We start from the raw sequence: 27521 nt of genomic DNA on the forward strand, positions 1-27521 counted from the left end.
TAACTGCGCTTTATGCGGTACTGGCTTCGAAGATCATACTACAGCTTATGTTAGAGCCTTGCGACGCTATTCGTCGCTCAGCTAGCGGTGAAGCGTGTTCCAACCGCATTGAAGCTCTTGCTCCATTGGTTATATCGAAGGATACAACGGAAGTCGGTCTAGAAGTGGTCAGCACTCCAGACCCTCCCTGCTCATCATTGTGGATATTGGGAGAAGATTTCTAACACATTCGGCACCGATATTTAGTTTTCTGTGGAATGTGCACGAGCGCTCCGTCGTGGTTATGTTCGCCATGCGGTCTAATAGCTTAGGGTAGTGGTGAGGCGGGTCCACTAGCTGGTAATATCAAGACGTCGTTGTTCGCCTGTTCTTCATGCGCGCATAGCTCATAACAAATTTTAAAGCCGCTCATCAGATAGATTGTGGGCTTTCTTCAGAAAAGTGAATTAATCACCGGTCGCAGTGACAGTGCATCAGTGTCATGAGGTCGCAGCACAAGCTAGTGCATCCATATGCAACCGACAAAATAGGTTTGTCTAGCTATAACGTTGTGGTTGCTCTCAATGTTTTGTACCATCTTTATCAAGTCTGCTAGGAAGGTGTGGCAGCGTTAGTAGCCCTCTGTCAACCAGGACAACACAGGTTACTGCCTGATTGATTCAAAACTTGCATTAAACACTTGAAAATAGTCAGCGGTTCTACTCATCAGACAGTCAGGAAGTATAGTGAACCGCTAAAGTACTATTAGAAGGTGAACTTTTCGCTTTCAAAAGGATCGCAGCTACATAGCTAACGCTAGGCTAGAGGTCTGAGACTGTTCAGTCTGTTATTACCCTGATTGCGCCCGTGTTTTGCCCGAAGTTGCCTCTCGCGACGCAAACCACAAAACCAGATACTAAGTTGATGCACTGAAGATGGACTTCGATATAGAAAAAAAAAGGCGGGCCGCGTTTCCTGAGTGCCCGTATCTTAACGGCTATAGCGTGCGCCAATGCTAGTCAGTCGTGTGACTAGAATAGTGAATACCAACACCATATCGCGGGTTCGCCCTTTCCTGCACGGTTCCATCAAGTGGCAACATGAAGGGAAGGCGCTTCGGCTTATCCGCGCTAGCCAACACTGACCATCTTGCCAACTCCGCCCCACCCCCGAACCGACACCCATTGCATGCGGGGCACTTTGCGTTCTTCATCTTGTGTAACCGATACCCGACAGGGAAAACCCTCTTTAGCATTTCTACTGATCATACACATCATCCAACCGGTCAGCAATAGCGAGCCTCGAGGACGACACCCGCCACGCTCCTCACCACCCAGTGTCGGCTCCCGCTCCAAGCGCCGGAGCTGGAGAGGGTTTCCGGCGCCGTTTTCAACATGCCGCCCGAGAAAATAATCAAGCTCGCCGAGCGCAAAGGTGTCAAGCGGGAGCTGCTGCGCTGGGCGTGGACCTTTTTCTCGCAAGCGCGACCAGACTTCCAAGATGACTTCGATATGATGATGAAAAATTACGCTGTCTGCTCGGATGTCAAAATGTGGGATGCCACAACATGGTCAGTTTGGGATTCCCATCCTATCGGTCCCTCTCCCAGAATCGGACATTGGCTGGCTTACTCGGATGTTCTCTTCCCAGGCTTACCATGCATGAGACTCTTGCCAACGTCGCCGTAGCGCTTGAGAAGAAGCCGCGAGAAGTGCGTCGCAAACTCCTCCAGGAGCACCCCCAGTCCATGGTAGAGAGAAGCGCCACCAGCTACCAGGAGGTCTGGGCCACGGCGAGCTGCAACGTCGTCGCGCTGCATTCTGATCCAGACAAGGCTAATGAGCTCGACTTCAATCGCAAAGCCCGCCACATGGCCGTGCTCGACCTCCTCCGAGCCTTCCACGACGAGATGCGCGGTTTCCTGCCGCGGCGCAGTCACCTCAGACCGACATACTTCCAGGACCTCCTCGGCCTCGAGTCATTCCGCTTCTTCCTCGACGGCGAGGCCTTGACCGACCGCAGGTCGCTCTCCGACTTCGACTGCCGCTCGCTGGTCGCCCTGTGGCACGAGACGTTCCCCTCGCCGAAGATGGGCGACAACCCGAACTGCTGCCTGAGCCTCCTCACCTGGACCCATTCCCCCGAGGTCCACCGCATCCTGTCTGAGTGGCGCGCCGCCTTCTCCCCCGTTTCGACGCCGAGACTCGTCGCTGACTTCAAGGTCACGCTCGGAGCCCTCGACGACGAGAGTCATTACGGCCACGGCCTCGGTCGCCCTGATAACGGTAACAACATCGGCAACTACCCTTACTGGTCCGACCCTGACACCTACGCTGCACACGGGAGTGACGAGGCGCACGACCGCCTCTTCGCCGCCTCCAAATTCAAGCCGCACGTCCGCGCCGAGATGGCGGCCGATTTCGCGCGCAAGTCGGATGAGATTGTGGCTGACAGTGACATTGGTTGGGCTGCGCTGACCGATGACGGCGAAGATGGAGACCTTGACGATGTGGTAGAGTGGACGAGGCCGTGGATCCGCGCCGTGGGGGACTTGTGCATGTTTGCAAGGGAGGCAAGAAACCACAGTGTGGGCTCGTCGGCATCGAAGAGACCGGTTGACAATGAAGATGGTAGCAGCCAGGTGTCCGCGTTGGAGAGGCGTGCAGAGGTCTACCTAGAGCTGTTGATGACGGTGCATTGGGACATCGAAAGAAATGAAGGAGGGTTCTGGGACACAACCTTGAAGCAAATTTACCCTTTCGAGGCGTCCGGACTGATCGAATTCTGGAGACGGGTACAGCATCCTCAGGATGTAATTCCATGGATCGAAAGTCCCACGGTCAGGGAGAATTTGCTTTCCTGGGCTTGGGCCTTCTATTCAGACGATCGCCAGACGTTCCAGTTCGGGTTGAGGGAGGCTCTTGCAGACAAAGAGCGACGCAGGGTAGAGCACGACGTTACAGAAGCGACGGCTTGGTAAGTGTTGGATCGGACCATTCGTTTTCCCCATCAACTAATTCTTTCGACTTGTAGGGAGCTCGTACGAGAGAACCTCGTGAGATTACTTCTTCGCAATGACGCAGATCATACGAAACACTTGTGTGGCAACATAAGCGCACAAACTCTCATTGATAACAAGGATTTCACCTGGGTAGATTGTTGGATGGTGACCGCTCTTAAGCTGGTTGTCGAAAGCCAACTGTTTGCTTTGGAAGACATGGACGACGGAAATATGCATGAAAGGCTCGAAAACTGCTATAGGGCAGCCCTGGAGCTGCTATGGACCACTCACCAGAACCTTAAGGATAACTGCCCTCGTCGTGGCCAGTCATTCACCAGGAGGGCATCGTACTTTAGGAGGCTGCTGAACTTGGAACCAGTGTTGATCCCGGCAATCTGGTCGTCGTCAAAGACCCAAGACACGCCTCCGGAGCAGATGCTGATTACACTGTTCCCTTTCAAGGTGGATAGTTTCATCGCATTTTGGAAACAGTCGCTCCGGACAGAGGCCTCGAATATGCTCTTGATGATTATGGATCCTGAGATGATCCAGCACATGCGCCAATTCCTTTCTGGCGTCGGCCAAGAGCAGGCAGCAAGCAGCCTGGCGATCGACGGAGCGAGATACCTGACACCGGAAGGGTTTCTTCCCCTGCAAGGAGATCAGATGGAATTCCTAAATGTGCGTAAAGCCTGCCTTGAGCTGCTGCGGTGCGTCTACATTGACGCAAGAGACTATCCCGACGGATTTTGCGGATCAATGCAGCACCATGATCTCAACAAGTCCGTCAAACGGGCTATTCCAGTCCACAGAGCTACATCGCGCAGCCGGAAAAAACGCCGAGCGCAAAGCCGATGTAAGTAGATCAAGTGGAACAGTAAGGGTGCCGAGGCCGCCAGCAGAATTCTTTCAGTTATCTTGGGTCGAGAAGAGGCAACGTGTTTTCGGCCAGAAGCTTGACTCTATTGTTTTCTGTATCTTCCTTATCGGTCCGCCATAAGCATCTGCTCTCAAACAGTCATTAGGTATCCATATCTTGCTACTCTCCTTTCTTTTTGTTCAGCGAGGCGTTTGAGGTAGAATTCTAGCATTAGCTCTCCTACCGGGCCTCAAGTTTCCTCTCCATTCTTTGTATTCCAGTGGTATGGCACAAAGAAATCAAGAGAATTGTCATGAACCTCCTCTTTGTCGATTGTCATGATCACTCTTTATTCTCTCTTTTCTCCCAGCGGGACGCCCAGCCCGTGGCATCCAGCATAGTCGCTGGCAGCTGGCGGTACCCATTCCTCCAGCACCTGATCCCTCACATGATCCGCGATCTTGAAGACCTCGACCTTGATTGGCCTGCACGTCTCCTTCATCTTGCGGGCGCCCTCTCCCTCCTCCGTCTCGCCGTCGCGGACACCGACCCAACCCCACTCGCTCAGATCACCGCCAGGACAGGTACTCAGGGCGCACAACAGGTCCTGCTCGGCGAAGAACTCGATGAAGTCGTCGGGCTGGGAGGGCGAGGCCTCCATGAAATAGCGGCCCTTCTCGTCAAGGCCGGTGACCTGGAAGACGTTGAGAACGTCATGGACGTCGGACTCGTTGAGACCGTAGGGGAGCACGGCACGGACGAGGTTGGAGTGGCAGTGGTAGTTGTAGGTGCGGCCAGTGAGCATGCGGTTGACTATCAACATCGAATGCCAGAGTCAGCTCTTCTTCTCCCTCCGAGAGAGCCCTTTTTGAACAGGCCCTAAGTGATCGTAATCTTCCTAGTCGACCCCTTTGCTGGCCGGAAGAACGCAGACGCGCAGGAAAGCAAGAATTTGAAAAAAAAAAAAAAAACGGGAACGAGAAAAGAATGTAAAACTCACCATAAGGATCGCACCTCGTCCCCAGCAAATCATGGCACCTGCCCCCCCACCTACTCCTCCCCTTCTCCCCCAATTCCACCCCCTTATCTTTTCCATCCCCATCACCCACAGCTGTGCCCCACCTCCCCAAACCCTCCCTGCCTAGCGAGTCGGCGACGATGCCGCACAGCGGGCGCATGTACGGCAGGCAGCTCCACAGGCGGTCGCCGGTGCTCACGTGGCTGGCGTGCAGCTGGCGCGTGCGGCTGGCCCAGAAGCGCTCGCGCGCGTTGGCCGCGCTCCACACGTTCAGGTCGCCCACCTGCGGCCCCGCCGGCGTGCTCAGCCGGAACACGCTGCCCGCCGGCACCTGCCAGGCCGCTCCGCTGCGCGGCGGGATCGTGAGGGTGCTGACGAGCTCGCGCTGGTTTGGCGTTGACGGGCTGGCGGTGGCGGCGATGCGCGAGTAGAGCTCCGTGGGCGGGTGCAGGATGCTGGAGGGGGAGTCGGGCAGGTAGGCCGGGACGGGAGGGTTGGGCGAGGATTTGTAGGGCGGTAGAGCCATGGTGGAAAATGCGGTTGTTCCCGGACTGCTGTTAGAAGGTAGTAGGTGTTTGGCAGAGCGAAAGGCTTCAGTTGAGGGCTGCTTGTTGTTGCGGGGATGAAAGAGCCAGAGGTAGAGCACAGATAGCGGGGTGGTGGTGGTTATAACAATTTTTATTTTGGACCATTGATAGCTCCGGAACGTCAAGATCGTTGCCGATTGCGCTGCCGGTAGCCTGAATGAGTCGCCGATGAGGCCGAAAGTGGCTGGTTCGGCGGTTCTGGATGCGCTGGCGCGAGGAGTTCTTCATTATGAGGTGATGACTATTTGATCGGCTTCTGAACGCGATCAGAGCGCTGCTATCAATTAGTGGCCGGCCGTTCCGCCGAGCAATGCGGGGTCGGGCGGCCGTGGTTTCGGCTACAAGCGGGATTTGGACACTAGCTCCGGGAGTTTGGATTAGCATAAATTTAGGTTCTAAAATTCCTAGGTAATCCATCAGAGCGATGGTCTAACCAGCACTTGGCCTCCATCCAGCACGAGCGTATCCCCATTTACGTGCCCCGACGCCCTACTGCTCAAGTACACGACCGCAGCTGCGATGTCTTCGGGCTGGCCGAGCCGGCCGTTCGCGTTGCTGGCAGCCAGCCTCTCCTGACCGCCCGACGCCTCCATCAGCCCGTTAGCCATCTTGGACGGGAAGAAGCCGGGCGCGATGCCGTTGACGAGGATGCCACGCGGCCCCAGCTCGACCGCGAGGTTACGCGCGAGGTGCAGTACCGCTGCCTTCGACGCCGAGTAGGCCGGTGTGCTGTTCGCCCCCGTGCTTCCAATTCCCACGCCTGCTGTCGAGCCCGTTACGATGACGCGCGCCGGCGACGAGGGCCCGGCTGCCTTTTCGAGGAGGGGTGCGAACCTGGAGTATATCTTGTCAGTCACACCATATCGTACGATGGGCTGGAAAGATTGATGCGAAGGCAGCTGAACATACTTCTGGATCGTGAAGAACACGCTCTTCACATTCAAGTCCATGACTTTGCTGAATGCGTTATCGGGGTGATCATCGAACTTCGCGCCCCATGTTGCGCCCGCATTGGCGAACAGAATGTCGACCTTGTCCGTGTGCTTCGCAACCTCGGCCACCAGCCGCTCGATTTCGGAGACCTTGCTGCTGTCTGCCGGCACCGAGATAGCCTTAGCGGAAGGGTGTTTGTTCGGGAGCGCGTTGAGTGCTGCGCAGGCTTCCTCGCACGCTTTGGCCTTGCGGGAAGTGATGAAGACTTTCGAGCAGCCGGCCTGGAGGAGGCTTCGAAAGCAGAATTAGCTGGATGCCATTTCTCTGCCATGCGGACGCGCACTCACCCAGATGCGGCGTGTAGACCCAGGCCACGAGAACCGCCCGTCACAACAGCTACCTTGCCATCGAGACGAAAGATGCTGTTGAAGTCCTTCAATTGGACGTCTTGCTGTGCCGAACCCATTTTTGGCGTGTGACGATGTTGTTGATTGGGGAGAGGTGAGCAGCGAGGCACAGGTAGAATGATGCTCACGAAGACGGAGATAATACTCCCGAGGCGAATAGTCTTACCCCACGATCTGGTGATTACTAGCTCGCCAACGTACCTCGGCTGAACATCATCCCTGCTAGCGCAGCCTCGTTGGGCAATCGCGCACAGACAGTACGTGGGGCACTGCTAAACCAGAGATCAAAGGCCGTAGTCCATGGAAATGTATTAGATGACTTTTTTAACAGTAAACAATTTGGTTGACTAACGCCCCCATGCTCGTGATAATGTGCAAGATCATGATGATTTTTTCCCCGGCAGGCATAAAATGCTGCGCACCAAAATAAGAACAGAAAGATGCAACACGCTTTTCCAACCCTGACCGTTTAGTGATCACCGTTGATTTGCTTTTCAAGATTTGCAACAAGAGAGCTCGGGCCATTTGCACTCGAAGATGTCCTCAGAGGCGAGATGTCCGAAGGGGCGAGCGCTTCTCCGTGCTGCTTTGGGCGGAAAGGAATAGGTGTGCTTGGTCGGGATGCGAGGAACTGGCGCATATTGTTAGCTTTTCCTTGATATGGGCTCTTCGGCCGGACTTACAGACGATGCAGCGGACAACAAAGCGATGAGGGAAGCCTGGACCACATCTTCGTGAATACCGACACCCCACACCTTCTGGTTGGATGAGGGGGTAGAGCACTCAATGTACGTGGCGGCCTGCTGTTGACCCTCGCGGCCCTCACCCACGGCGTGCTCCTTGTACTCGGTGACGTCAAGCTCAATGCCGAGAGACTTCAGGGCGTTGGCAAGAGATGAAATGGCACCGTTGCCGACACCCTTGATCTTGTGCTGCTGGCCGTCGATCTCGATGACACCAGAGAACAACCTCTTGAGATTCTTGCTGCTGGGCATCTTGCCATCCCCACCCGGAGCAGGTGATACCGAACGGTCGGTGAGAATGTCGTAGTCGATGAGGGTGAACCTTGGGTTCTTCTCGAGGTGATACGAATCCTTGAAGAGCTTCGTGATCTCGGTCGGAAGAAGCTCGCGTCCGAGAGCATCCGTCTGCTTCTGAATGATCTTGGAGAAAGCGATCTGAAGGCCACGAGGAAGGTCGAGCTCGAGCTCGCGCTGGATGATCCAGGCGACACCTCCCTTGCCAGACTGGGAGTTGACGCGGATAATGGCCTCGTACGTACGTCCGATATCCTGGGGATCAAGAGGCAGGTACGGAACCTGCCAGTAGCTGGAGTCGGTCGCGCCCTCGGCCTTGCGCTTCTGGAAGCCCTTCTTGATGGCGTCCTGGTGAGAACCGCTGAAAGCGCACACGACCAACTGGCCGCCATAAGGCGCCCTAGCGTGGACAGGGATCTTGTTGCTCTTCTCAACCACGTCAATGACGGCGGGAAGGTCGGAGAAATCAATCTTGGGGTGGATTCCCTGAGTGTAGAGGTTGAGGCCGAGGGTGACGAGATCAACATTTCCAGTTCTCTCGCCGTTTCCGAACAGAGTGCCCTCTACTCTGTCTGCGCCGGCCATCTGTGCCAGCTCAGCGGCGGCGACAGCGCAGCCACGGTCGTTGTGAGGGTGGAGGGAGACACAGACCTTCTCCCTCTCGGAGATGTTGCGGCAGAAGTATTCGATCTGGTCGGCGTAGACGTTAGGGGTAGCCATCTCGACGGTCGCAGGAAGGTTGAAGATGATCGGGTTCTCGGCGGTGGGTTCCCAGGCGGCCTTGACGGCCTCGCAGACCTCAAGGGCAAAGTTGGGGTCGGAGTCAGAGAAGGTCTCCGGGGAGAACTCGTAGGCCCACTCGGTGCCTGCCTGCTCGGGGTCGTCCTTGGTGATGGACCTCGCGTACTGAGTGCACTCCACCGCCAGGGCCTTGGTCTGCTCGTTGTTCATGTTGAAAACAATCTGCTGGAAGCATGGGCTGGTCGCGAGGTACAGGTGAAGGATGGCCTTCTTCGCGCCCTTGAGCGAGTCGACAGTGCGGCGAATAAGCTCCTTGCGGCATGGTGACAGGACCTGGAGCCAAACATCATCCGGAACGATACCGGGAGTGCGGACGAGCTTCTGGGTGAAGTCGAAGTCGGTTTGCGACGCCGAAGGGAAAGAGACCTCAATCTCCTTGTAACCAAGCTTGACCAGCATGTTGAAGTAGTCCCACTTCTGGTCGCCGTCCTACAGAGAAATGTTAGAGGAAAAGCGCCCGCCCAGAACTAGGAATGGGCGTACCATGGGGTCGACGAGGGACTGGTTGCCATCGCGCAAATCAGTGGAGAGCCAGCGCGGCGGCTTCTGGATGGTCTTTGACGGCCATTGGCGGTCGGGGAGGTTGAGAGGCTTGAAGGCCTTGTATTTTGTCGAAGGATCTTTGAGCATAGGCATGGTGACGGTTGTGTTGGGGTACAGAATTTGCCTGGGGACGAGGAGTTAAAGAAGTGCTGGCATGGCGACGTCAAAAAGTTGGATTGACTCACGAGGGGCGCTACCACGCTACGGCTCAAAGCCCGCCAATGCCGCTATGCATGCATTGCAGCCCCGCTATTCCCCCGCGCCGACACCGGGCCCCTGCCAACCAACGCCGCCGATTTCAGGAACACCCAATGAAAAAAGTCCAATAATGCCATTACTTTCGCGCTACACGAGGCAGTCGCCTCAATTGGACATCCTGCATGCCCGATATCACACCACCCGTGTTGGTGCTTACCAGCGACGCTGTCTAGAGTTTGAAATGAAGTCTATCCGTATAATAAAAGCCCTCTGACGATGGTAGAGTCAGACAGGGCACCATTGCGTAACTCCAAGCTCCGTCCGCCTCCACATCTTTCCGCAGCAAAGCGCCTGGGGATCAAAACATCGGCTTAAGAAAAGGGACAGCCTCTCGGATCTACCACCGACACCTCTAGATAGCTTCGACGGCGCTTCAAATAGCGCCGAGGCGCGCCAAATCTACAGCTTGCTCTCGGCTGGCTGCTTCAAGCGGACAACGCCCTGGGAATGTCAGTGCAGGGACTCTCGGTAGTACACACAGGTGACTCACCTCTTGCACGCAAGTAGCGATGAGCTTGCCGTCCTTGCTCCAGATTTTGGAGATGGCCAGTCCTCTCCCATCGCCCGCCCAGGGGCTCTCCATCTCAGTGAACATCCACTCGTCCGCTCTGAAGTCCCGTGGACTATGGAAGTATATTGTGTGGTCTAAACTGACCATCATGCCAATCTCCGGCCTATCTTCCTCAGCCTCTGCAAGGGTTTTACCGGCGCGCAGACCCTTGATTACATGGTCGGTCATTCCAGGAATGCGCTTCACCTTCTCTTCGTCCTCGTGGAGCATTTTCCGGAGCGTTTCCTCATCGATGGTCGGTTGTCCGCCCCGCTGCGACCTGAACGTCCACACTCCGTGCACGCGAGCGACGGTACCTATCAGGAAACTGTCAGACATGTATGCAATGGCAGAGAGATGTGCCTGATGGCCGCCTGAGGGCGATATAGTCCCGCGCGCCCGGATCCATTGCCTGCACTTCTTCTCATGCGGGTACGGCGAGTCATCTGTCCCATGATTAGTATACGGTTCAAGAGCCTCGGATGTCTTTGGATGCGCACTGTTGCCAATGTCAATCCGTTGGCTCTCGAACGGCTGGTCGTCGTCGTTCGCATGGCGCCGCGACTCTTCTTCACTTGGCCCAGGCACTTCGGGCATGGCAAAGGCATGCTCGACCTTCCTCTTGCCTGCGCTGTTCATCTTGACGAAGGACAACGTCGTGGTGAATATGACCTTGCCGCGCTGCCGGGCCTGCACAGTGCGCGTCGCAAATGACCTGCCCTCCCGTACGTGCTCAACGTGGTATATGACGGGGATCTCGGAGTCGCCGGCCAGGACAAAGTAGCAGTGCATCGAGTGAATGTTAAAGTCGACGGGGATGGTGCGCTGGGCGGCAGCAAGACACTGGGCGATAATGGCGCCGCCGAAGATGCCACGGGCGCCGGGCGGATGCCATAGAGGCTGGGTATTGGTGAACAAGTCGGGGTCTATTGGAGTGAGCTGGGTCAAGTCGAGCATCTGCTCGATAGCAGACTTCGAGGAGTCGATGGGCGGCGGCTTGATAAGGGTCGACATGGTGACAGGGTGCACACAAACGTCACTCGGCGGAGCACAGAGGAGGGACGGGCGGGTTATGAGGACAGCGATACGGCCGAGCGTTCACATGGTGCTGGCTAGCTACGACGAGCGTTGACCTGTGATGGCGGCTGACGGAGCGCCAAGGTTGCGGTGATTCGCACCGGCTCCCGTGCCGAGGTTCAGACGCACAGGCGGCGACCGCAGCCCAAAGTGCCGCTGCCGCCCGGGCGGCTCCCGAGAAAGCTAGCTGGAGTCACGTGCCGCGTCTGAATTGCTTGGAACCTTAGCTGCCGCGCGGATGCCGGAAGCCCAGCGTCTGGGGCCTGGCTGGCCGGCGGTCGCGGACGCGTCGGACAATGGGACGCGGCGGAGGTGCCTGGGGGTGTGCTCAATGTCCAACGGTTTTGCTCTATTTCTAGAACGCCCCTGATGTTCTAGTGAGGCACCGGCGCGCCCGTCTCCACAGCTGCTGCAGCTGCCGCTCCTCAGATCTCACGCATCGCGCTGGTGCTGCCCGGGTGCTCAGACTTCGCACTAGCCGTCCACGCCCACGCGGACGTCATTCGCAGCCGCGCTCTCAGGGTCTCGTGTCCGCCTCCGCCCAACAACATCCCCTCCGCCCCGAAGGCGCGCATGCTCTGTGGATGCGACGTTCCGCCTGCTGCCATCTCGCGCCCGATCGGATTGACGCGCCTGCCCCTCTCCCTGCGCCGCCCGTAGATGCCCCCCGACACGCGCCCTCCGCTCGCACCACTGCCCCGACGCCCGCGCCCGAGTGACGCATGCCACCATGGCCGAGAGCCAGAATCCTGAGCTGCAGGCGCAGCTTGCGGAGCTCGATCGCGAGCTAGAGGTGCGTCCTGGCATTGCGACAACGCCACTTCGGAACGTAAGGCTGACTGCAGCGCGCCCACGACGAGCAGGAGGGAGACATTACTCAGAAGGGGTACGTACGCCACCCTGCGCAAAGACTTCTTCTTGCTGATCGCCCCGCGCAGCTACGACAAGCGCCGTACCCTCTTACTTTCCCAGTACCTTGGCCAGGGTCCCACCGATGGCAATGCTGCCCGCACATTCTCGATCCAATCGGGCGCCCCGAGCCTGGACCAGGGCCGCACCTTTTCCATGTATAGCGACAATCGTGCAAGTTCCTTTGCCGCCTACAATCCTCCCAGCATCAGCCTGCCGCCCCAGCAGGATGCCCCGCGCGCCCAGTCGCCCTACAACCCAAACGGCGGATACTTTCCTGCCCAAGACCCAAACCAAATTCCGCCACCCACGCCCGTGGGCCGGTTTCAGGAAAGGGAGCTAGGCATGCGCAACTCGGTGGTGCAACGTCAGTCTTCGTACAGCAGTGACTCCTTTATCCCTAGACCGCAGACTCCGGAAATGTATGGCAACCCCTCGCGATCTAGCACCCTCATGAACTCGGATTTCGCCTTCAACCCTGCCGCACACCAGACATACAATGAGCAGTCGCCCGGCGGCACCAGTCGCCTGAGCACAATGCTCGATTCCCAACAAGGTTATTTCTCGGACTTTGCCGGAGCCCAGATGCAGGATCCATCCAGGGACAGCTATGGAGGTCCGAATCGCTATTCGTCTGGAGATGCCTTCTCTCCAACCGCCGTCATTCCGCCGCCAATGCTAGGGGAACATGAACTGCCTCCTCCAAGTGTAGTCGAGTGTCAATTGCCGCTGGAGCCCCGCGAGGTACCCTTTGCCGTATACGACCCACACAACGGGAATGTTCCAATGTCTAAATTCGATAATATTGGAGCGGTTCTGCGCCATCGCGGCCGCACAAATGCAAGACAGGCTGCTTTCTGGGTCCTTGATTCCAAGGGCAAAGAAACCGCGTCGATCACTTGGGAAAAGCTGTGCAGCAAGGCGGAGAAGGTTGCACAGGTCATTCGCGACAAGAGTAATCTGTATAGGGGAGACCGCGTTGCGCTGGTCTACCGGGATAGCGAGATCATTGATTTCGCCATTGCTCTTTTGGGCTGTTTCATTGCTGGCGTCGTGGCCGTTCCAATGAACAGTGTCGACGACTACAACAGGCTCAGTTTACTTCTCACGACTACCCAGGCTCATCTGGCGCTGACCACGGACAACAACCTGAAAGCCTTCCAGAGGGATATCAGCAACTCACGCCAGAAGTGGCCCACGGGTGTTGAGTGGTGGAAAACGAATGAGTTTGGCAGTTATCATCCGAAGAAGAAAGATGAGGTCCCTCCTTTACAGGTCCCGGATCTGGCGTACATCGAGTTTTCTCGTGCTCCTACTGGAGATCTGCGCGGCGTTGTCCTCAGCCACCGCACCATCATGCACCAAATGGCTTGCATCAGCGCTATCATTGCTTCCATCAACAATAGCGAACAGAAGGAGAAGGCCGACACATTCAATCCCAATCTCCGAGACAGAAACGGCAACTTCATTGTTCCAAACCAACAGCCTAGGAGCACGGGTGGAGAAGTGATTTTGAGCTACCTCGATCCTCGTTCCGGTCCTGGAATGATTTTAGGCGTGCTTCACGCCGTATATGGAGGGCACACGACTGTTTGGATGGAGCCAAAGACTGTCGAGACTCCTGGATTGTACGCACACCTCATTTCCAAGTACAGGACTACTATTATGGTTGCGGACTACCCCGGTCTGAAGCGGGCAGCATACAATTATCAACAGGACCCCATGGCCACCAGAAATTTCAAAAAGAATACCGAGCCCAACTTTTCCTCTGTCAAGATATGTCTCATCGACACTCTGACCATCGACTGCGAATTCCATGAAGTCCTAGCGGACAGATGGCTGCGTCCCATGCGGAATCCAAGAGCGCGAGAGCTTGTAGCACCCATACTTTGCTTGCCAGAGCACGGAGGCATGATTATTTCAGTCAGAGATTGGCTTGGTGGCGAAGAAAGAATGGGGTGCCCTCTGAGCGTGGACCCTGAACCAGAAGAGGGCGAGGACGAAAAGGACAAGGCGCTCGAGGCGTCAGCTGCCAATGGCTATAGCAGCTTGATTGGTGGTGGCGGTGCAACGTCGAAGAAGTCGAATAAGCAGAAGAGCCGCACCGAGCTGAGCGAAGCTCTCCTTGACAAGGAAGCTCTCAAAACCAACGAGGTTATTGTCCTTGCTATGGGCGAAGAGGTGAAGAGGAGATCCAATGAGCCCGGCACAGTCCGAGTTGGAGCTTTCGGTTATCCTATCCCCGACGCAACGTTGGCGCTCGTTGATCCCGAGACGAATCTTCTGTGCTCCCCTTACCAGATTGGCGAAATCTGGGTGGACTCACCATCTCTGTCAGGTGGGTTCTGGGCGCTGCCAAAGCATACAGAAAGTATTTTCCATGCACGCCCCTACCGATTCATGGAAGGGAACCCCACCCCGGTTCTCGTTGAGCCTGAATTTCTCCGCACCGGTCTGCTGGGCTGCATCATAGAAGGCAAGATCTTTGTTCTGGGTCTGTACGAGGATAGAATCCGGCAGCGAGTCGAATGGGTTGAGCACGGCGTGCAAGAAGCGGAGCATCGCTATTTCTTCGTGCAGCACCTTGTCGTGAGCATCATGAAGACCGTTCCGAAGATTTATGACTGGTAAGGCATTCTTAAAACCACAGGCGCGCACATTATTAACGTATTATAGCTCCGCTTTCGATTCCCACGTTAACAGCGAATATCTTCCCATTGTTTTGATCGAAACTCAGGCTGCATCTACAGCTCCGACCACAACTGGCGGTCCCCCACGTCAATTGGATATTGCCTTCTTGGATTCACTCTCTGAGCGCGTCATGGACGTCCTTTACCAAGAGCATCACCTCCGTGTCTATTGCGTCATGACAACCGCTCCGAACACACTGCCCAGGGTGGTCAAGAACGGACGAAGAGAAATCGGCAACATGCTCTGCCGGAAAGCTTTCGATAGCGGGGAACTTCCCTGCGTCCATGTCAAATTCGGCGTTGAACGGGCTGTCCAGAATCTCCCTGTCGGAGATGATCCTGCTGGCGGGATCTGGTCTGCACTCTCAACCGCAGCTCGTCAGGACATGCTCATGATGCAAGACAAGCAATACTCTGGAGTCGACTATCGCGAAGTCGTCATTGATGACCGCACATCAACGCCGCTCAACCAATTCAGCAACATTCACGACCTTTTGCAATGGCGTGTATCAAGACAAGCAGAAGAACTGGCTTATTGCACAATAGACGGTAGAGGAAAAGAAGGCAAGGGCATCAACTGGCGCAAGTTTGATTTGAAGGTCGCAGCCGTTGCCATCTACCTGAAAAACAAGGTCAAAGTCATCCCCGGCGACCACCTAGTCCTTATGTACACGCATTCGGAGGACTTCGTGTATGCGATCCATGCCTGTTTCGTACTTGGCTTGGTCGCAATTCCCATGCCAATTTTGGACCAAAACCGTTTGGGAGAGGATGCGCCCGCCTTACTGCACATGGTTGCTGATTACAAGATCAAGGCGATCATTGTCAACAACGAAGTTGACCATGTGCTCAAGCAAAAGGCCGTTTCACAGCACCTCAAACAGACGGCTACTGCGCTGAAGGTCAGCATGCCTCATACCTACAACACCTCGAAGCCATCCAAGCAGTCACAGGGCTGCCGCGAACTCAATTTGACAATCCGGCCTGCATGGGTCCAGCCCGGCTATCCGGTTCTGATCTGGACATACTGGACGCCTGACCAACGGCGAGTTGCCGTGCAGCTGGGCCACGATACTTTGATGGCACTTTGCAAAGTTCAGAAGGAGACCTGCCAGATGACGAGCACTCGACCTGTTCTTGGTTGCGTACGAAGTACAATTGGTCTAGGTTTCATTCACACTTGCCTCATGGGCATCTTTTTGGGTAAGTTTTGAGCCCTTGTTTGTACATGCACCCCTAACAATCTTTGCAGCTGCCCCGACGTACCTGGTTTCGCCAGTGGACTTCGCACAGAACCCCAACATTCTTTTCCAGACTTTGTCGCGGTATAAGATCAAGGATACATATGCGACTAGTCAAATGTTGGATTTTGCCATGGGACACAATGCTGGCAAGAGCGCTGCTTTGCACGAGCTCAAGAATCTTATGATCTCAACTGACGGAAGGCCACGTGTGGATGTTTGTAAGTCCTTGCTGTCGTCCCCGTTTTGAGCTCGCTCGTTTGCTCACCCTCCCACAGACCAGAAAGTGCGGCTGCACTTCGCGGCTGCCGGTCTTGAGAGGACTGCCATCAACACCATTTATTCACATGTGTTGAACCCCATGGTTGCCTCCCGGTCATACATGTGCATTGAGCCAATCGAATTGTGGCTTGATATGAACGCTCTCCGTAGGGGTCTCATTGTCCCTGTTGATCCTGATACCGAGCCATTCAGTCTGCTTGTCCAAGACTCAGGCATGGTTCCTGTTAGCACGCAGATTTCTATTGTTAACCCAGAAACCAATCGTCTTTGCCTCAATGGAGAGTATGGCGAAATTTGGGTGCAGTCAGAAGCGAATGCCCACAGCTTCTACGGCTCGAAGGACCTCTTCGATGTCGAGAGGTTCAACGGCCGGACCGTTGATGGCGACCCGAATGTCAGGTACATGCGTACTGGAGATCTCGGTTTCTTGCACAATGTCGCCAGGCCCATTGGCCCCGGAGGCACCATGGTAGACATGCAGTGTCTGTTTGTACTGGGAAGCATTGGCGAGACCTTCGAGGTCAACGGATTGAGCCATTTCCCGATGGATATTGAATACTCGGTGGAACGGTGCCACCGCAACATCGTTCCAGGAGGCTGGTAAGTGGTCAAACAGTGCGTCATCATCAGCAAGGGTGCAAAGCTAACAGACGAATAGCGCCGTGTTCCAAGCAGGCGGGATGATCGTCATTCTTGTGGAGATCTTCCGCAAGAACTTCCTTGCATCGATGGTGCCCGTCATCGTGAACGCCGTGCTGAATGAGCACCATATCGTCACGGACATTGTTGCGTTTGTTTCCAAGGGAGACTTCCCGCGCTCCCGACTGGGCGAAAAGCAGCGTGGTAAAATCCTGGCGACCTGGGTGACACGCAAGATGCGCACCATTGCGCAATTCAGCATCCGCGACCCCGATGGCGCGGACAGCCAGCTCACCGAAGTGGCTGAAGAAAACACGGGCGCTGCGCGTCATATGAGCATGATGCAACAACAGCCACAGGGCAGCAGGAACGGCAGCATCAAGCGACCCAGCAGTCTTCGCAAGGTCACCTCTGCCTCGGCTTTGCCTGACCCTAGTCTGCCTTCCCCGCTGCAAATTCACCAGCAACAACAAGCAGGCTTTGAGCTTCAACCAGGCATCCAAGAGATCCCTACCCCAGGTGAGGGTGATGACGCACGCACTCCGACGGCAGAGCACCATCGGCAGGCGTATCCGCACCTGCAGCCTCCTGATATGGCTGGCCCCGGCAGCGGCATGATGGACTACTCTCCAGTCGACATGGCGGGCGTCTTCGACAACGGCAGCTATACCAACAGCGGTCAAAACTCGATCCAGCAGAGCCGGAGACCGAGCATGATTGACATGCCTCCCGGCCAGATGCAGCAGCAGCAGCAATGGCACGGGCAGGCGTACGACCCTGCTTGGCAGCAACAGCAGCATTTCCAGCAACAGCAGCAGGGGTACATGCAAAACGAAGAAGGAAATGAGCAGGCGCCGCAGCCGAGTTATGCGAGCAAGCCGTTTCTGAGTTTGCCGGCTGACATCGAGGGCGACAGTGGCAGGATCGGCGGAGCGGGTGGTGGGTTGAGGGTGGCGAACAGGAGCAGCGTTGAGAGCGACGAGTGGCCGCAGGAGGCGTTGATGCACATGAACCTTAACCGTTGAGAGAAAGATCCATGATGCTAGTGGCTAGATTTGCCGTTTTCCAAAAGCTGTCGTGAAGAGAGAGAAATGTACAGGAGTATGACAGCAATGGGCGGCAGTAAAGTTGGATCATTCTTGGGTTAGGTCGCTTGTGTGCGAGCGTTAAAGACGTGCGGATCTGATATGAGGAACGGCTTGTGAGGTTTTGGTCAGCATTTCTACGGAAGCAAAACTGTATTTTGTATATATTCCTTTCTTGAACTTCGTTGGTTCCGGCAGTCTCGGCCTTTCTTTTTAAGTTGCGCTGTTTGCTTGTGAATATTGCTGTCTTTATTTTTTTTTCCCTTGATGAGAAACGGGCTTGTGTAAAACAATAGGGCATGCGGGGACATGCATCATTGTCTTTGCGGGCGGTTGTATCTCTCTTGATGATCTGAGGATTTGATATTCTTGAGCAGGTTTAATCATCTTGGATGCGTCGTTGAGTCAGGAACCACATACGCGCGCGAGATCTTGATCTCGATTGTTAAGACGGAAAGACATGCAACAATGGAAGAGTAATCAGCGGACTTGGTGGAAAGTCAATTCACATTTGCGGTTCCGCACATTGACTGGGTGCTGGGGTCTGGAACGGAAGCTAGAGGGATGGCATAATGATAAGAGCAGTGCTGCCTTCAACGCAGAGAATCGAACACCTCCGGCTAACTACAATGGATACTCTAGGAGCGACTCGTCGGAATCGTGGTTCTGCCCACCACGATGCTAGCCACTTCGGGGTTTTCTGTCCTGGATAGCAGTAGAAGGCCCTGGAAGCTCTCAAAATCCCTGCCTCCGAGAGTCAGCTCATATCGATCAGCTGCTGTTAAAACCATCCGATTGACCAGTGCCAACATCTCCCCGCTACCGCTAGGTGAGCCTTCTGTAACCGCCATAGCCAGATCTGAGAACTCCAGAAGCTTGGTTGCGCAAGTCATAGTAGTCCCACACATCAAGCAAACTAAGAACCTCTTGAGTTCTTCTTCAAACACTTCCTCCGTATACTTCAGCTTCTCCAGATTCACACTTCCGTGAGATCCGAGTCGTTTCAGGATAGTTGGAGAAATCCCAGAAGACTCTCGAGTCGAGTACTGCCTCAACGCCGATTCTCCGAATCTCTGGGCGAAGAAGCGATGGAGCAAGGCTTTTTCATGTTGAAATGCTCTGGCAGACCCGAGGAAAGGACCAGAAGGTGCCGCCAAGACAATGTGTTGCACGAGGTCGACGCTGCTTTCGCATAGCTTCACGAGACCCTCTAATGCCGTCTGATCTCTGACCTCGAGCGGTCTGAGCAGCACTTTGCGGAGGCCAGTTTGCTGCTCCTCCACTGGGCCAGCCTTGCTCACGTCCACAATGGAATCGTAGGCTTGTGATATGTTGGCTGGATCCTCCATTGTCCACGGCCGGTCAGAGTCCGAAGCCATGGTGGTGATCATGCTTCTGGGTATCTTCGGCAAGATGAAGCTGCGGCCCCGACCATTTTTCCGGACCTGCTCATAGGCATCCTCCAATAGCTGGCTGAAGGATAAGTTGCGGACGTTCAGTGGTACCCGATAACCCTCAATGTCTGGAAAGATGGCTAAGACGTAGTCTCGGGGCTTAGTTGTCGTACGATTGCTTCTCCAGGCATCTCGAATTGGCATGTAGCCGGATGCAGGGCCGACTTCACCGCTGTAGTTGGCGACATCCACGCGTTGTTTGTACATCAGGTCGAAATAGAAGCATTCGGAGGCGATGCCACCATCATCGGGGATCCCGTGGTAGGCCAGTTTATCTGTGATGAAAGTGGCCGCTTCAGCTCGTTTGGCGACAGCCTGCTGCTCGGCGAGCCAACGGTCTCCATCATGAGCCGGCGCGGTCGCAAACCGGGCGCATGTAACCTTGTTGAGGAAGATCATTCTTAGTTTCATCGCGTAGAGGCCTTCTTGTCGCGTCCACACACGGTCGAACCACGGATCCATGAAAACGAGGTTGGGGCATTTTCTTGCGTGGGCTGCCTCCTCGATGTTGAAGACGTCGCTATTGATAACGCCGTATTCGGCAACGCGAATCGCATCTTCTATCCAGGAGCCGCATACAGGTGATTCTATGAGAACGACGACGACTGCGCTAGACCTATAGATTGTCGGGATGGCCATAAGCTGGGCCGAGATGGGAATAGGCGAGTCGGGGCTCTGATCGATGCAGAAGAGGTCGAGCCAGAACCACCCAGCGCCGCATATGTCCGGGCGGCGAAGAATATGCAAGAAGTCCTTCTTACCCGGGCTGAGCTTGACAGGTCCTACTCCGTCGATGTGTACCGTCTTGATGGTAGCTGGGTCTCCCCACACGTGGGAGATGGCGACGTAAGATTCCTCGGTGGTTAACGTCTGCTTCCGTTCGACGAATAAAGATTTGTCGTCGCGTTCGCAAATTCGAGCCAGATAAAGTTCCATTTCGAAAGTATTCAACTCTCCCCTCTTTTGCGTAAATGAAGTTGATATTGCGTGTTACGGCATGCGGAATGATGACAGAGAAAAGTCGAGATAAACAAGGTGTTGTCCACTGTAAGCGCTGCTGCAGGAAGTGGGACAGCCCCGCCAACATAACGTCAAGTGATCATTGGCCCAGAAGAAAACAACCACATAACAAAAACGAATCATTAAACCCAGGTCTTCAAACCAAGCTCAACTACCCTACAACGCGCATGGAATGGCTCTGCCGGAGACTTGCAGAAGAGTTTCTTTTGTAGAATGATATTAAGAGGTAACGTTGTCAATCACGTAAGAATGTAGGGGCATTTGAACTACCTTCTTGTTCAGAATTGCCAGTCGACAGCCCGGAGACTGACTGGTAACTGGGGAATATAATCGCAGTTTACAACACCCTCTTTCACGTACGACCATAGGTCGCAGAATGCAGGGCTTCCCGTCCGCTCAGCCGTACTTAAGCTGCGAACCGGCCGATTAGTACTCAAGTGGGTGACCATTGGGGAATCCCGGCTGTTGTACGTTTTGTTTTCTTTGTCTTAACTCTTTTGTGGACCTCGCTAACGGCTGCACTACCAAATCTAACCGCACTCGGAAAGGACTTTGGAGCCGTTGACATTCTGACCCAATCACAACGAAAGACATCCCTTTTGCATCTCTGACATGCCTAAAAGTTTATTTGAGCTGATCCTTCAAAATGCCTTTGGAGATGCTGTGTCAAGCTCGCACTGCATTGCAGTGATTGAGGCAAACGGGCCTTGATGGAACCGCCCAGATCAGGGAGCTCAATTCAATCATACATTGGCTCGGATACGGCGAGACATCAGCTAGAGAAAGGGGCGACGCAGGGAGATACGGAAGATTGGAAATTCGGAGGCCGCGAGACATGAGCAACACAAGAGCGTCTAGGCATTCCGTATCACCAAGACGCGTTTCACCGTGTGTAGTATAACCACAGGATCTGATTAGCTTCTCCCCCCTTCACACGTTCAGGTTTTCCCTTGGCCAGCAGAGAATCGCTAAGAAGACTCTCGGGCAACGGTAAAATTATGAAGCTTAGGATTCTTTGAATTTAACAGGTCTAATACCAAGGGCGGTGCACACCAAACCCTAGTTCAAAGAGGCAGCCTTGGTAAGCGTCTTGTCGTCATGAAGTGCCACGAAAAAGGAGAGGAAAGGATGAAAAACGTCAGAATCCTGTAGCAATACGAATAAACACAATAAATGCAGGACAGTGACACTTCTTCTCAATCATCTAAAGTATTTGCAACATAGCTATCATCTACACATAGAAAGTAAAGATAAAAAGAAAAGATTTTCTCAACAAGAAAGGTCCCCTTTCTAGTCCACTCTGGGATAAGGGGAGAGGAAGAGAGAAACTTTTAAATCGTCACCTCAGCAGAACTCTTCAAGTCCCTGCTGCTGGCACCAACCCAGAAGGTGTACGTGCCGCTCGCAACCGCCCAGTTCTGCGCCTCAACATCCCAGTAGCTGAGATCCCTCCTCCTGAGCTCGAACGTGACCTTGGCCGTCTCGCCCTTCGCCAAGTGCACCTTCTCGAAGCCACGCAGCTGCCTGAGCGGCTGACCCGCGGCGTCGGGGAAGCCGACGTACAGCTGGACGACCTCGGCGCCGTCGCGGTCTCCAGAGTTGGTGACCTCGGTCTCGGCCGTGGCGACGACGTCCCACAGATCCTCGCGGCCGCCGACGGCGCGGGGGCCCTGGGCGAACTTGGTCGCGAGGGCGGTCTCGTTCGTCTTGGAGACGGTGAGGTCGGCGCCGTACTCGAAGGAGGTGTAGGAGAGGCCGAAGCCGAACTCGTAGCGCGGGGTGACGTTGTACGCGTCGAAGTACTTGTAGTCGATGTAGTTGCCCTCGGAGAAGTCGCAGATCAGGTCGGTGCAGAGGCCGGTGTTGTAGTCGGACTCGTTCTTGGCGATGGTGTAGGTCAGCTTGCCCGAGGGGTTGACGTCGCCGTAGAGCACGTTGACGATGGCCTGGCCGGACTCCTGGCCCAACATGCCGCCGTACACGAGCGCCGTCACGTTCTCGTTCTCGATCCAGTTGTCGACGAGGCGGGTGGCGATGGCGTTGATGACTACGATGGTGTTGTTGCAGTTGGAGGCGACGTCCGTGACCATGGCGTCTTGGTCGGTGTTGTAGAGCTCGCTGCGGTCCGCACCCTCGCCCGAGTAGGCGTTCAGGAAGACGATGCAGACTTCGGTGTCAGCGGCATAACCTGCATAGGTGTGTGCCGCACCGGTACCGGAGGAATATCCAGAGAGACCAGAGCCGGAAGAAGAGTAACCAGTGTCGTTCATGATCCATCTGAACATGGTGCCATCCTCGATGACCTTAGTGGTCAGGGCATAATGAGGAGTGATCAAGTAGGGGAATGAGTTAGTGCCGCTACCACCCAGGCTGGCAGCATGGCCTTGGTAGACGTCATCCGAGCCGGTGACAGAGATGGGGTCGTTGGGGCCGGCAATGGGAGCGCCAGCGTGGACACCGAAGATGGACATGGACTTAGGCTTGTTCAGGGGCAGGGCGTTGTTGGTGTTCTTGAGGAGCACCAGTGAGGAAGCAGCGATGTTCCGGGCGATCTTGCTGTGGTTAGCACGCGGATCGACATAGTCCTCAAGGCCAGCAGTCGTAGGGTAAGTGCCATCCTGCTGGTTGAGCTTGTAGGAAGGCAAAACGTTGCGGACGGCCATGTCGGTGAGGCGCGCATCAGTCAGAGAACCGTTGTTCAGACCGGTAGTGATGGTGGAGTTGCTCCAAGTCGATGCACTGCCGTAGTCCATGCCAGCATTGGCAGACCCAAAGGCAGTCTTCTGACCACCCACGTCACCAAAGACGAAGCCAGGGAAACCGATCTCGGTCTTGAGCATGCCTCCAATAAGGTCCTGGTTCTCGCAGGCGTAGGTCTTAGACAGATCAGCTTGTTGTTCTCTGTATTATGTGGGTTTATTGTCTTACCTCGTTCACTCGGTTGAGAGAACACATGACAGCACCCAGACCGGCCTTGACACCATCATAGAAAGGCCACATATATCTGTGATGATCATGTTAGTATGTCTCTTACCGGTCTTCAACAAATGGGGGGAACATACGTCTCGTGCAGAGTCTTATCATCAACCTGAGAGGAGTATGCGGTGGTCTCGGTGCTCGAAGAATCACCGCCACCGCCCATACCGCCAGGGGATGAAGTGGAGTTGTCACCACCGCTAGGCATGGTGAAGTTGCCGCCGTCGCTGGGAGGGCTACCGCCGCCACCGCCACCAGTAGAATCCTGGGTACGGTTGTTCTCCTGCTCGTTCAAAAGGAAATGCTTGGCGCCTGAAATGACGCCAGCGGCACCGTAGCCTTTCACGGAAAGACCAAAGGCGATACCGTTGAGGTAAGAGTCGGGACCAAAAGACTCGCCGTTGCGTCCACCCCAAGGCGAGCGGCCCAGAGGTTCGCTAACAGGCCCGTTGGCAACGTTGATTCCCTTTGCGTAAAATTCATCGCCCAGAGCCTTGTACATCTGGTACATCTGGTCCTTGTCCCAGGTCATAGCAAGGGCCGAGGAAAGAGGCCTACTGAGTCAGTGATTTCGGTTCCAACTGGTCATGCAAAAGGCAGCATACCAAGACGTAACATAGTAGTATTGAAGAATGGAGTTACCGGAATCTCTGAAGTAAAGAGCGGTAAAGTTGGAGACATCGGAGCCAGTGATCAAAGAAATTTTTTCAGAAGTGGTGAGCCCATCAACGAACGCTTTCGCGCGGTCATAGGCATCCTGCCAATCTCCAAGCTGGACTGGGTTGGGTCAGCATCGAACAAAGTTTTGAATGTCGGCGTGGCAAGGCATACTGGTACCAGAAGCAAGATTCTGACTGGTGTAGTTAGTGGAGTAGGCGTGAAGGCCCTGGACCAAGAGGGTCACGGCTGAAAGAACGGAAAGCGAGGGACGCATTTTGGGCTCAGTGAAGCGCTGGAGCCCGGTTGGAAAGAGAGATGGCTGCTTTTAGAAACGATAAGTCGTGGTAGTTACAACATTATAAAGTGGCATCCGCTGGCATCGTGAGCACTTGTCGGATTACGCGTCCCCGGCATGGGCCACAGGAGATGTCTGCTCCTAGCGATTGATTGAAAGAGACAGCAGCTGTTTTCGCGCGGCCAAAGTGGCACGGGATCGGCCAATGGAACATCTCACCTGCAGATCGGAAGATATTCGGAGGCTGGGGAAGAGGTGAAACGGTTGAAACAACACACAGGCGCAGTGAACGGCGAATTCCAGCAGCTAAGCAGTCGTCATCATCAAGGAGAAAAACATCAAACGAGGGCGGCAATTTCGCGGTTGCTTCCAAGTGCCGAAGACTGATGCGGCTCTAAGGTTGCGGGCCACCATAAAACAAGGTTCTTTCATGCGTCAATTGAGGCTTGAATCGCCTTGTGGGACGATTGGGCTGAGCGATGCCGGAGCTTATCAGCGAAGCGGCCTTTGCCACGAGCACTGTGCCTATTCAGGAAACACGGCATCTTGAAGTAGACGAAGCTTACGACGCAAGGATCGGCATTATCGTGAGATCCGTAAATCCGCAAAAGAAAGCCGCAGTTGAGCCGTGGTTTAAGCTACAAAGACGGCGACAGTAAGAAGTAAAAGAAGAGGTGCAGTCATCGGGAGATGAGCAAGGGGTGAGCTTGCGGAGGAAGTCGACATGTTACAGCAGGACGCGCGTAGTTGAGGTCAGAGGTCAACTCGAAATAAGGTTACCCATTAAGCATTTGGTTTGAGAACGGGGGGGCTGATGGCGCGAGAATACAGCATGGCACGGATACGAGCGGGAGGCGATGGCGCAGTAAGGTCGGCTAATGATGGCAGCGGCGTGGTGGTGACGGTGGAGGGGCTTGCGCGTACCAGGGGGAACTTTCTATCACAGGGTCACGCTAAGCCAACTCGGGCTAGTCCACCTACGCGTCTTCCTCCTGCCAAACCCGACTCACAAACAACCTTAAAACCCTTCGCCGTCATGATCAGATATTTAGTTCCAACAAATCAACACTTCCTAAGCTGCATCCCAGCAGATACGCCTTGCTCATCTATGCGCTACATCATAGTTGCAGCCAGGGATTGTGCCACTCGATGTACCAGGAAAGCTTTTCATTCAGCGCTTCCCTAGAATCACGACAATTCTTGTGCTGCCGCTTGTCTGCTGTGGCTGGCGTTGAGAGCTCCTCGTAGAATCTTCCATTTTTTAAAGTATCTGCCGTGCACAAACAACTGTATGACCGTAGATAGAAGATAGGATCGCACAATTATCCACCCGTACGAAGGATCAATAAGGCGCATCCACGGACATGTGGCATTCTTTCAAGCTATGATAGTTCCCAAAAGCATCTATTGTTATTAGCAATCGCGGTCAATCTCTAGGATTTCTCGCGTGTTTGCGTGCCCGGCCCGCAGATCTCCACCCTACTTCGCCAGCCATAGTCGCCCATGGTTCTACCAATCATGTACAGCAGGAAAAGCCTCTCGACTACTCCTCTCTCTGATTACCCCCTTCTATCGATAGTCTGGTCATCTGAAGCGCCCTTCATGCGACAAGTTTCTTCACTTTCTTCCAAATTCCTTCCAAAGAATCGGACGCGTCCCTTGAATACTTCTTTATTTAGCCGCATGGCTCAAAGGCCTTTGTTTTTGATGTTTAGCGCAGTGATGAAAAATACGTGAAGAGGGTGACTTGGATCTTACCACGTCCCTTGGCTTCGATTGAACCGTTTTCCTTTACTATTTCTCTTCGGCCTTCCTTCGATGTGGAAGACCAAAACCCGCATCTTCGTATCTGTACAGATTCAATCAGCTGGTAATTTTAGGTGTTCCTGGGAATATAGAATGCCGGGAGCGGGTAACAGCTGTCACAGCCGACCCATGTCTCATTCACCACCAGGTGGGTTTCCAGGCCTGGCTTAGCGTGGCTGCTTTAGCGTAGTTTTCCCGTCACTGGTTTGCTCCAGCTTAATCTTTCTGTCGCTTCTCTTCTTCTGTCCATCATCCTTCTACAAATCCACCAACTTTCTCGCTTCTCAACCCCACCTTAATCAACACTTCCTCACAGTGAACAACCGAACATCCTCCCACAGCTGTAAGTACACACCTCGAGTACGCATTTTGCAAGACTGCCCATTTACTGAATATCTCTCACCAGCAAGCACACCCAAATTCAAAATGCGCTTCCAAACCATCGTCTTTGCCGGCTCACTCATCTTCGCCGGTACGGCCACGGCTGGACCCATCGCATATGGCATCTGCCAAGCTGGATGTGCTTCAGTTGTCATGGCGTGTTACGCAGCAGCTGGCTTCACCTGGGGCGCCACGCTTGGGGCCACTGCACCTGCCTCGATCATCGCTTGCAACGCCGCTTTCGGTACTTGCCAGGCTGCCTGCGCAGTTGTTGCTCTGGCCCCGACCCCTTGAGCTTGGCGAAGCGAAGTCTGTCATCCTTCCGAGACATGAACAGGGATGTCACACCGCTATGGACCGCTAGAAGAGCTCGTAGGGCTAGATTTCTTCGAGGGATATGCACCAAGATGGTCGCGGGCATAGACAGTGACTTCAGGTCTGTAGTCTAGAAATTTATGGAATCTTCTTGAAATCGGCTGAATGAAGAACAAAGACCCAAAAGTAATGGTTCGAGCAATGTAACTCGTGGTAGATGCTATTTCTTCAGCAGCACAGCGAGGTTGCATATGTTCCTACAGCGCGCTTTCCTGGATCATCTTCCCCTGTTATGGGTCCATATATCGCGCTCGCTTCTTTTCCTTAGGGCCAGCCCGTCTTTTCACGCTAAAGAGTAATAGTAGAGCCATCCGAATGATCCGCGAATGGGCCATGTCCTATCTCGCTAACGTCGGTTCCTATCGGAGGTGCATGTTACTAACACCGTAGACTTTCCTGTTCCACGGCAACGCTCGATAGTTGCCCTTTTCTGATGGTTTGCATCAGGTCTTCGGTCTCCAGTCTGCTCTCCCACGTATTAAATCCACGCTGTAACAACCCTCCGGTCGTGCGAGCAAGCGAGGTGGGGTGTACCATCACAGAGCCTCTAAAAGGCACTGTTTGTATGGAGTTTCGCTACAAAAAGACGCGAGCTCCCTTTGTCCGTCACCCCCTTCGCTTAGGCGACAAGTTCTTATATTCAGCCGTGGTGCAATTT

The 27521-nt window shown here is 54.6% G+C and overlaps 8 protein-coding genes across 8 annotated transcripts; 2 read left to right on the top strand and 6 right to left on the bottom strand.

The window, feature by feature from the left end:
• Positions 1-1373: 1373 nt before the first annotated feature.
• Positions 1374-3840, top strand: LTHEOB_2386 (uncharacterized protein; the record flags this gene model as incomplete). Its single annotated transcript, XM_035511192.1, has 4 exons — positions 1374-1549; positions 1630-2955; positions 3013-3661; positions 3793-3840. 4 exons carry the CDS (start codon positions 1374-1376, stop codon positions 3838-3840), a joined length of 2199 nt encoding a protein of 732 aa, XP_035364095.1.
• A 348-nt stretch (positions 3841-4188) lies between these two features.
• On the bottom strand, positions 4189-5383 carry LTHEOB_2387 (Rhamnolipids biosynthesis 3-oxoacyl-(acyl-carrier-protein) reductase; the record flags this gene model as incomplete). The annotated part of the gene is made up of 2 exons (XM_035511193.1): positions 4189-4652; positions 4840-5383. The coding sequence occupies 2 exons, from the start codon at positions 5381-5383 to the stop codon at positions 4189-4191; spliced, it is 1008 nt and encodes a 335-aa protein (XP_035364096.1).
• Positions 5384-5860: 477 nt separating this feature from the next.
• LTHEOB_2388 (Short-chain dehydrogenase/reductase SDR) lies at positions 5861-6843 on the bottom strand (the record flags this gene model as incomplete). Its single annotated transcript, XM_035511194.1, has 3 exons — positions 5861-6278; positions 6354-6668; positions 6725-6843. 3 exons carry the CDS (start codon positions 6841-6843, stop codon positions 5861-5863), a joined length of 852 nt encoding a protein of 283 aa, XP_035364097.1.
• A 410-nt stretch (positions 6844-7253) lies between these two features.
• LTHEOB_2389 (2-isopropylmalate synthase) lies at positions 7254-9258 on the bottom strand (the record flags this gene model as incomplete). Its single annotated transcript, XM_035511195.1, has 3 exons — positions 7254-7415; positions 7468-9051; positions 9106-9258. 3 exons carry the CDS (start codon positions 9256-9258, stop codon positions 7254-7256), a joined length of 1899 nt encoding a protein of 632 aa, XP_035364098.1.
• Positions 9259-9822: 564 nt separating this feature from the next.
• LTHEOB_2390 (Acyl- thioesterase II protein) lies at positions 9823-10987 on the bottom strand (the record flags this gene model as incomplete). Its single annotated transcript, XM_035511197.1, has 3 exons — positions 9823-9864; positions 9914-10419; positions 10474-10987. 3 exons carry the CDS (start codon positions 10985-10987, stop codon positions 9823-9825), a joined length of 1062 nt encoding a protein of 353 aa, XP_035364099.1.
• Positions 10988-11780: 793 nt separating this feature from the next.
• LTHEOB_2391 (AMP-dependent synthetase/ligase) lies at positions 11781-17836 on the top strand (the record flags this gene model as incomplete). The annotated part of the gene is made up of 7 exons (XM_035511198.1): positions 11781-11843; positions 11896-11936; positions 11989-14586; positions 14636-15852; positions 15902-16111; positions 16169-16772; positions 16831-17836. The coding sequence occupies 7 exons, from the start codon at positions 11781-11783 to the stop codon at positions 17834-17836; spliced, it is 5739 nt and encodes a 1912-aa protein (XP_035364100.1).
• A 698-nt stretch (positions 17837-18534) lies between these two features.
• On the bottom strand, positions 18535-20286 carry LTHEOB_2392 (Het-domain-containing protein; the record flags this gene model as incomplete). The annotated part of the gene is made up of 1 exon (XM_035511199.1): positions 18535-20286. The coding sequence occupies one exon, from the start codon at positions 20284-20286 to the stop codon at positions 18535-18537; it is 1752 nt and encodes a 583-aa protein (XP_035364101.1).
• A 1415-nt stretch (positions 20287-21701) lies between these two features.
• On the bottom strand, positions 21702-24280 carry LTHEOB_2393 (Beta-glucosidase d; the record flags this gene model as incomplete). Its single annotated transcript, XM_035511200.1, has 5 exons — positions 21702-23246; positions 23299-23374; positions 23433-23900; positions 23952-24123; positions 24178-24280. 5 exons carry the CDS (start codon positions 24278-24280, stop codon positions 21702-21704), a joined length of 2364 nt encoding a protein of 787 aa, XP_035364102.1.
• Between the last annotated feature and the right edge of the window lie 3241 nt (positions 24281-27521).

The sequence above is a fragment of the Lasiodiplodia theobromae genome (genome assembly GCF_012971845.1).
Source record: "Lasiodiplodia theobromae strain AM2As chromosome Unknown scaffold_6, whole genome shotgun sequence".
NCBI lineage: Eukaryota > Fungi > Ascomycota > Dothideomycetes > Botryosphaeriales > Botryosphaeriaceae > Lasiodiplodia > Lasiodiplodia theobromae.